Genomic DNA, 9,195 nt, shown 5'->3' with positions numbered 1-9,195 from the left:
AGCAGACAGGCAGACCAGTTAAGACACTCATGCAGAGTGAAATCATCCCACAGCAGGCTCCAGGCCCCTGAAGCCCATGCCAAGCAAGTGCCCACCTCAGCCGCAGCCACGTGACCCGGCAGCCGGCATCACGCTCAGCCCCACCAGCCAGCAGCAGGTGATGGTGGGGCCTGCCCAGGCTGCAGCCTCCGCTCAGCAGATGCTGTCCCCAGGAACCATCGGTTCCTGGCAGGAGCCAGGCCCCAGCAGGGCCTCGGCTGTGGGAGCAAGGTGCTGCCAGTGGCAGGACCATGTGCAAGCCTGGGGAGGGCTGTGGTAGGGCCACACAGCAGGAATGGTGCTTGGGCAAAGCCCCATGCCTGTGCGCTTACTTCATTTGTAACTAGTCTTGGCCATAGTTCCTCATTCCTCAGGATGGACAAGAACAAGCAGTTCTTGCTAACCTGGGCATCTGCAAGCTCTGGAACACACACACTGCTGCACTAGTCAGCATCAAAGGCAGACACCAGAGCCACAGCAGAGATTTACTGTGAACGTGTATCATCACAACACAGTGCAGAGATCTTTGGGCACAGCTTCACAAAAACATAGATCCTAGCTACAGACAAACACACAGACTTGTCCATAAATGCAGGAGGCGCAGGAAGCACAGTCCTGGTCTGCACTAAGGATGTAACAGGGAAACCTGTGTCAATGTTGCCTTCAGGCTTGTGCTCGCAGGTCATTTACATAAATATGTATTAAATACTTTTCATTTTATATATAATAAAGATTTCTCCTTATTGGTTTCTAACAATCCTGATTTACTCAAATAGCAGTTTCTCTTAATTTCTGTCACCAAGACTTCAGAACTTTACCTTGCCTGACCCTTGGGGACTAGAAAAACCCGTGTGTCCTCCCTGTACACCCCTCTCAGGCTGGATCTCCAGGCTCCTGCCTGCCTGCCCCAGCCCAGCAGAAAAATATTCAAGTCCACTCCAGAGAGAGTTCTTCTTGCAAGTGGCAGTCTTGAACCTGTTCCTCTCATTAAATTCTTTCCCACGCTCCATTCAGAATGCTTTCTCCTTTTCCTGTTCTTCCCAACATGGACTCTCTGGATCTGTTTTTGGTGGCCAATGGTAGGCATCGAAAGAGGAAAGAAAGATCAGAGGAGGTTGGTGGTTGTGAAGAACCCAATTACTTTGGACCCAGAATGCCTTTCTCTGAAGGCTGTGGGCCAACAAATCTCCAGGGAGCATTTGTCCCCTCTGGACTTACCACCCCAAAAGCCTTGACTCTACCAATCCTCTAACTCTGCTGTCCCAGCAAGCAAACAGCCCTGGGAACACCCTGCACCAATGCAGCGCCACATCCCTACTCCATGGAGGTGCTGTGCCAGTAGACTGCATTTGCTGTTTAACGAGGCAGATGGGCTGTTATCTCTTGCTGGCTGGCAAAGAGCTGGCTTGTGTAAGAGCAGAGCAGACTCTTCCACACCCCAGAGTCTTGTGGCCTTGGGATATGGCTTGTTCTGTGCTGCGGACAGCCAGCTGCATGAAGTGTTGTGCAGGAAGTTGGGCTGCCTCCAGGCTAGGAGCACTTGCAGTGCACTGTCCAGTTAGCCGCTAGTTCTGCTGACCCTCCTGACACATGGGCTGCATCCCCTTCGTGCTTGTCTCAGGAGGCAGTGGCTGCTCCTGGCACAGCTGACAAGACAGAAGCTGGCCTGACAGAGCGCTGTCCCCCAGGGGCTCCTTGCCCATATGTTCTGGGTCCAACACCTCTCCCAGCAACTCATCTTCACAGGGCACCAAGATGTTCTTGGACAGCCCTGACTGACTCAGGCCAGTCATTCCCCCTAAATACCCTTCACCTGGCTCCACTCTCTCTCCAGCTGGCCTTATCTCAGACTCTGCATGACACTTTGGTTTCCCCGTGTTACTTGGGTCTAGCATTTCCCCAGATGATTCTTCATCCAGCACCAGCACACTTCTCTTCTCTGGGTTAGAGTTCTTGTGAGCCAGCTCCTTCTTGCACTGCTCCAGGACCCCGCCTGGCTCTGGGCCCTCACTCCAGGTCAGCATTTCTGGGGCACTTGGCTCGGCCACTGACAACCCAGACACCCCCACCTCCACATCAAGCCCTCCTCTGTCAGGCTCTCTCTCTCCTTGCTCAGGGAACTGGCTATTCAGCTGCTCCTCGCTTTTTGGAGGACTGATGGAAAGCTTCTCGGTGAAGCTGAAACGAGCACAGCTGTCCAAAGAGGTTGGGGAGGATGGTCCTGCACTGGAGACAGTACTGGAGGGGCCACTGCTGTCTGCAAAGAGGAAGAGAAATCTTAAACATGTAGTTGATATTTCCCCAGCCCAAAGCCTGAGCAAACCCAAGCTGTTGCAGTCCCACAGTTCTACAAGCAATGGGTGAGGGTCACCTACATGCCATGCACCCTGGTAGGTGCTTGCAGCTGCTGTTAGGTGTGCTTCTGGCAGCTCAGCTGATGAAAACACAAGCACAAACACCACACTTACATCTTGTCATACAGTTGATCTATAATGCCAACACATGTGAAATCTCATGTTGGGCTTTGAGCTGAAAAGCAGTTTCTTTCATTCCTTCATTATTATGGGACACTTATATTTAACTTTGCTGCCCTTGGTTCCTGAAGCACAAAATCCCTGAACGTTGAACTAGAGTTGCCACCAGAAGAAGAAGTATTACTTCACTACTGATATTTGGCTTTGTTTTGTTTCTTTTGTTGTTGTTTGTTTGTTTTCATTGTTTGAGTGAAACTAGAGAAGAGATTTAGATTATATCTAGTCCAATGAATGGGGGATAATTAAACAACTGCTGTATACCAGATCAGTTTCTTGGCCTTGCTTCCTACACAGCTCAGTACACACTATTCCTGGAACAAGAAGTGTACAGCAAGGAGAAGAGTGGAACTGCCCTTTCAGTGGCAACACTGACTTGTGTTATTAATGCATTTGCTGTGAAACCATTTGATAAGCCTTTCCCCTTTGAGTTCCAGCCAGATCTGCAAAGGTAATTAAAAACAGTCACCACCTCTGCAGAGACTGTGGCAAGTGAGGCTCAGAGCTACAGAAAAGCCTGTAAGTGAAGAATTAAATGACAGGCTGTCCAATGTGGAGTTCTGGGTGAGGCATGTATGTGTTTGATGGGGTACGGAAGGTGCTTCCACATGCTGACACTGAGTTGGACACGGGTCACAGAGAAGCACAGAACTTGAGTTAAAAATGAAGTGCATTCAGGCTATGTCCTACTGCACTCAGTAGAGGCTGCCTAGAGAGACAGCATCTATCCAACAGCAGATTTCCCTGTGATTTACAATGCTACATATAAAGAGTTCCTTTTTTCATCTTTCTTTGGTAGCTTTCTTACAGGGCATGAAACTTCTTTCCCCTTTCTGTTTCTGTTCCTTCAAGGCCAAAGCATAAAAACCCTGAATGCCAATACTTGGCTTTCAGCATTTGGCACCCTCTGCTCCCGTCTTCATCCCCGATCAAGAAACAAGTACACTCACACCAAGGGGGCTTATCCGAACGCTGGCGCAATGGGAAAGAGGATGATGACAGGATTCGCTGAGACATAAAGGGGTCCCCTGGTATCTGGTTGCCAATCATTGAATCAAACAAAGCTTCAAGAAAAAAAAAGAAAAAAAAAATAAGATCAGTAATATTCAGACAGAGAGATAAAGGAATGGCCACACTGGGTCAAACCAGAGTCTACATAGCTCAGTTGCCACTAGCAGGCATTCCGGGAAGAGCTTAAGAGTGCACATTCAGAGCCATGCTTGCCCCCAGCCCCTGGGAATCTAACCCTCGGATTTGCCCAGCTGGAGTTTGTATCCACGCCACTGTATTTATCAGCTGCAGACAGACCTGACTGATCACTTATTGCCAGTTCTGTCAGACTGATCTGCCCCAAAAATGTGAAAGACCAGAAGGCCTTAACTGACTGCTTGCCTCAGCTCTGCTCTGCCCTGCCCAGAAACAAGCCCACCGCATCAGTACCTGTGGTAGACTGGACATGTGACTCACTGCAACTTCTGCACACAGCTGTCAGGAACTCATTGACCTGTCGCAAAGAGAGGGAGTTGTGCAGGGTCTCCAGGGGATAAATGGTGGGAACCATGGAACAGCCTTCAAAACCTGGAAAGAAACCCAATCAGAAAATGAATTGAGCAAACAGCAACCCAAATCCATGCAGGACTGCTCATGGCTTAAGGAGCTTGGCAGTCTGGGAACCAAAAAACAGCCACACTCAGGCCTAAAGTCACCTTTTCTAGGTCAAGAAAATCACCATTAGGCAATTACATGCAGTAAAAGACCTGAAAGCAAGCATCCAGGCACACGCAAAAGGAGGAGAAGGAGAAGGAACCATATCTAGCAGCAACAATCTTTGCTGCGGTATTTGTGACCTTTTCGCTAAAATATCTGCTTATGACAGAGAACTCGGCACAGTCTGCAGAAGCTAAAGACAATTTGAGTGAAGTCAACAGAATTTCCATGAAGACTCCTGTCATTAGTGATTCTCCAGCCTGGGACACAGTCCATCCTCTCACCATCAGTGAGCTAGGGCACACTGTTACCAATGCAGGGAGTGGCAAAAGAACCTCCCTCTCCAACAGCAGGCCCTCCAGTGTACACCTGACAGAACTCTCCCCCAAGGAAGGGCTGGGCAACAGTTTGAATTATTTGTCCCCGTAAAAAGACTGCATTTCCAGCAAACACAGAATTACCAGAAATAAGTATCTCAACATTTAACAGATACTTGCTTAGAGCTAAGCTACATCACAGCCACTGACAAGAAATCCTTTGCTATTCAAGCCAGCAGAGTATTATGGCAAAGCATCTCCCTCTTCATCCAGGCTTCTTGGCAATGCTTTGGGGCACCAAGCCAACCTGAATCTGTCAGAGGAGCAAGGAAGAAACAAATGAGGCTCTGGATGTATGGGAATGCCTCCTTCTACTCTGCCTCTTGTGTTTAAAGACCTCTACACTTAAGCTTAGGCTTCCCATTCTGTGACTCCCCAAGCTCCCTCTGAGAAGCACAGAAAAAAGGAAAAAAAAAAACTGTGAAGGAATCATATCTGTTCCTACAGGTAAGGAAAATTACTTTGAAAAGCAAGGAGTGCAACAGCTTTTGATGCACTACTGTGTCAGGACTGCTGCCCAGCACACTGACAGGCTAAAATTGATCCATGCAGCTTGACAGCACCTGCTAAGGAGAAGATCATGAGTACTTGGAGTATCTGCTAAAAGTAGACATTGTTCCAATCACTTCCAGGTTTCATTGGACACTCTCTGCTCAAACACATTCACCTAACCCAGTTCTGCAAGAGGCAAGGAGTGCAAGCCAGCAGATGGTATTTAGAGTGAAATCTACATGCAATACAAGGAGGCTACGGACCAGATCATCACCAGTTTGCAGTGCTGCAGAGACATTCACTATCATCATAACAGCTACTGGAGATAAAGAACCCTCCAGCCAGCCCAGAGAGGTTACCTATGCCACAAAGAGCCTGCAAACATTAATTCAAGACATAAGGATAACAAATCTTTGGCTGGAATAAAAGCATATAAGACAGAAAAAACACCATTGTCTTCTGTCCCTTGCTGAGAAACTACTACATTTACAATTTTCAAGCAAGCCCTCTCATTTATATATGGCAGCCCACTGCCTTGCACATGTCTCTTTACCTGCCACTTTGCTGTGGAGAGGCCAACAACAGCAGTTTCAAGCAGAAGTTATTGTTTTAGACTGTAGTTCTTGTATCACAACAGTAGTAAGAGTCCCAGGGAAAGGCTCTGACCACTGTTGCACAACGCATGCTTAGCAAAGAACTGGCACCTTGGGGAAGAGGCAACAAATAAACAAAGCATGAGTGGAAAACATGTGAACCTTTCACATTTGACAGCTACTCAGCGCTGACAGCTCAGCTTCTGATGATACTGAAATTCTTTTTCATGGGGCCTGCTGGGCAGGAGTTTGTGATGGAGACGATGGCACAAGAAAGTGAAGAGAATTTCATTCATTTTATACCAAAGTCAAACAGCAGCCCACAGCCATTTTTCATTTAATTCAGGTTTGTCCACACTAGCTGCACTAGGTATGCAGAGGGCAATCTGCTTCCTCCAGTTAGACCTGCCTGCAGAAAGAGGCACATATCTGGGCTCTGCAGACCAGAGTAGCTAGAAACCCAGGCTCAGTTGTAATCTCCTCTGGGCAAGGAGCACAGCATGGATATGGTTCTCCAATTTTCTGTTTAGTAAAATAAAAGAAATTGTTAAGAGTTGAGTAAACAAGATTTGGTAATGGGAAAAGCCTTAAGATACTCAAGACAGAGGAGTCTGCGTTATTTTGGATGTCCAAGGAGACTGCATGTGATGTGGAGGAATTTGAACGATAACACAGGAGCAGCCTGACACAGCAGCACAGAGCACAGTACTGCCCCAAGAGCTGTTCTACAGGTAAGAGCACTCGGAGGTACAACCCACCTAGAGGATTACAAGTCCTGTTTCAATTCTCCCAGCTATGCTGATGCCAAAGCTGAAAGCCCCATCACATTACAGCTGAGTTAACAACATTCCCGTTTGAGCTCTCCCCCTGGCAGTTTCTTGGCACATGCGCACCGCAGTCAGAGCATCTACTCTATATAACTACAGTTATGAAGAAGCCTTCCAAATGCTGAAGGAGGGTGTGACTCTCACCTTAGAGTAGGGCTTTCAGAGCTGCCCAGTACCAACACACAATGCTTTAAAAGAGTCTAGTAAAACGATGACTTGGGTATAAGGACCCTTTTGTAGAGATTACCAAGCACACTACACTATATAAAGCCAATGGAGACCTGTACCTGTCTCAAGTCTTCCATTTAAACCAGAGAATCCCAGATTTCTAGGAGATTCCAACAGGCAGTAGGAACACAGATGCAACTCTTGTGAACAGTTAGCAGATGACCCCAAAGAAAGGGTCAAGAAGCACCACCTTTTGTATGAACATAATGATGAATTCTGAAGCAGCCAACACCTACTTTCTGATTACATGGCCTGAACTCCAAGCAAATACATCACAGATCACCAAGTGAACCCACCATTCTGTTTTACTCTAGTGCCCTTTCACTGCAGATCTAATATGTACTTTTCATCTATCAAGCTCTATCTCCTCCAGTCATGCCGAGGTCTATATAATGGGAGAAGGGAGGAATAAGAGAAAACAAGACCTTCAATTCACAAGCATCTTCTTGATTACTACAGATGTCCCAGTCTACAAAAACAAATAAAAGGGTAAAGCCTTGAGTAAAATTTGACTCAAGGTAACACGAAGTTTTCTAAATTCTATGTGTGCCCCAAAGACACCAGCAGAAAGTTTACTGTTTGATATGAGTTTGAAAAGTTGAGTTTATATGGAATGCATTTCCTCACAGAATGAAATCGGCACCTGTGTGATTACCCCTCAGAACTGGTAATTCACCACCTCACCTGGGAGCCAGCAGAATTTGTGGCTATATCACAGAAGCAGTTTTCAAATAGTCCAAATGGCATGTTCCTCAGCTTTACTAAGATTGAGCTGAGGTCCCAAATACGGCAAGCATCTGCACTAACAGAGTGGGCTACTTAAAAGAGAGAAGGCACTGGCTCAGGCTGGTAAGTAGAAAGCATCCAGACTGCTGTCAGTCAACAAAGACAGAGGCCAGAGAAGGCTCAGGTGAGAATTCTTTTGGTCCAAAGCAATCATTATTGAGGATTATATTTTGTCTGAGAGTTCAGAACATTAGTATATATACTTTGATAAGCAGAAGTTACCAAGTTACTACGCATATCTCCAGTTGTGAAATCTACGTGGGAGTGGAAGGAGTACCTATTCCTTTGTAACAGAGATCTGGAAAGCAGGAGGCAGGCCAATGGCACTGATACATCCCCAAATGGTCTCTATGCCAAAGGTCTGTACGTCAGCTCTTCTGGAAGCACTCACCCCAGTCTTAGCACAGATTCTAAAGGGGATGCGAGAAAGCACACTCAGCAAGTTCCCCCTCCAAATGCCTGGTCAGTCAAGCTTTACTGTGCTGGGGAGCTTCAATATGGCACATATATCTGTATGTGTTTCTATATGCGTACATAATACGTACATGAAATATATTTTTCATGTACATACGTACATGAAGGACTTTTGCTAAGCAGCCTTTCTAAATTTAAGCCTGTGAAGTCAGCCTGAAGGTCTATTCTAGTTCAGCATCTCTCTGCCCACAGTGCCAGAAGTGGATATTCACGATGGCAGTATGAGACATGACAGCATGTAGTGACTCCTTCCCCAAACACTCCACCAACCTCCAGAGACCTGCAGCTCAGAACTGTTCTGAACCTGATGTGTCTGTTCCACGACATTCTCCAGTCTCCCCTTAAACTCAGTTAAGCTTTTAACACCCCCATGCAGTGCTGTGAGGAGTTCCACTCTGTGTGAGAAAAAAATCACTTCTGTCTGACGTGCCTCCTACTTAGTCTATTAGAAACCTCATAGTTCTTGTACTGGAGCAGAGACTGAACTGCAGATTCCTACCACCCCTCTCCAGACCACCCAGACTACTATCAAAATCTCTCTTCCCAGACTTTCTACCTTTTCCATATTTTTGCCGGTGGTGATGGTTAGCTCAGAGCTCATCATTTTATGTATGAATTTGGGTCAGTTTCCCCGTTATTCTAAATTTATTTACAGTGAACATCACCTGCTGTTTTACTGCCAAGTCACTCGTTATCACATGGTTCTTCTGTGCTTCTTCACAGCTGACCTTTGCCCTTACTACTACTGTAATTCATTACCAACACAAACTCACTTCACGCTCTTCCTTTTCCTAACTAGATGAGCACATGTTCCCAGACAAATTGCTTGAAAGCTTCACCATTGATCTCTCCAACCACAGATGCTAGCTACACACTTTCAGCTCCCTGTTTCTATCTTTTAATTCTTTTTGTGTGGACAGAAGTACAGTTGAGAGATGAGAAAAAGTTGATAGGAGTACACAGTTTTTACAAAGGTCGGAAGTAGGACTGTCAGCTGCAGAGACAGGAGAAACTTCTCAAGGAAGAACTGCAGCAGGAATTCCAAACATGTTAATTAACTGTGGGCTGGATGAGAGTCAGACTGGGAAAACAACAGAGAGAAAAAGAAAGAGAGAAAAAGAAAGAGAGAAAAAGAAAGAGA

General features: G+C 46.4%; 1 protein-coding gene across 10 annotated transcripts in view; it reads right to left on the bottom strand.

The window, feature by feature from the left end:
- Nucleotides 1-505: 505 nt before the first annotated feature.
- Nucleotides 506-9,195, bottom strand: part of PPIP5K1 (diphosphoinositol pentakisphosphate kinase 1) — a 50,496-nt gene continuing 41,806 nt past the window's right edge. For 9 of the 10 annotated variants that reach the window (XM_035335809.1, XM_035335811.1, XM_035335812.1 and 6 more), the window contains 3 exons: nucleotides 4,011-4,148; nucleotides 3,521-3,634; nucleotides 506-2,296 (listed from right to left, as the gene is read on the bottom strand). In XM_035335809.1, the coding sequence (XP_035191700.1) occupies nucleotides 1,605-2,296; nucleotides 3,521-3,634; nucleotides 4,011-4,148 (944 nt within the window). In that variant the 3' untranslated portion in view covers nucleotides 506-1,604. The remainder of the gene's footprint in view (nucleotides 2,297-3,520; nucleotides 3,635-4,010; nucleotides 4,149-9,195) is intronic. The other variant, XM_035335813.1, reaches the window with a different exon arrangement.

Source organism: Oxyura jamaicensis, chromosome 10, assembly GCF_011077185.1.
Source record: "Oxyura jamaicensis isolate SHBP4307 breed ruddy duck chromosome 10, BPBGC_Ojam_1.0, whole genome shotgun sequence".
Taxonomy (NCBI): Eukaryota; Metazoa; Chordata; class Aves; order Anseriformes; family Anatidae; genus Oxyura; species Oxyura jamaicensis.
This window is presented reverse-complemented; position numbering and strand designations above follow the sequence as displayed.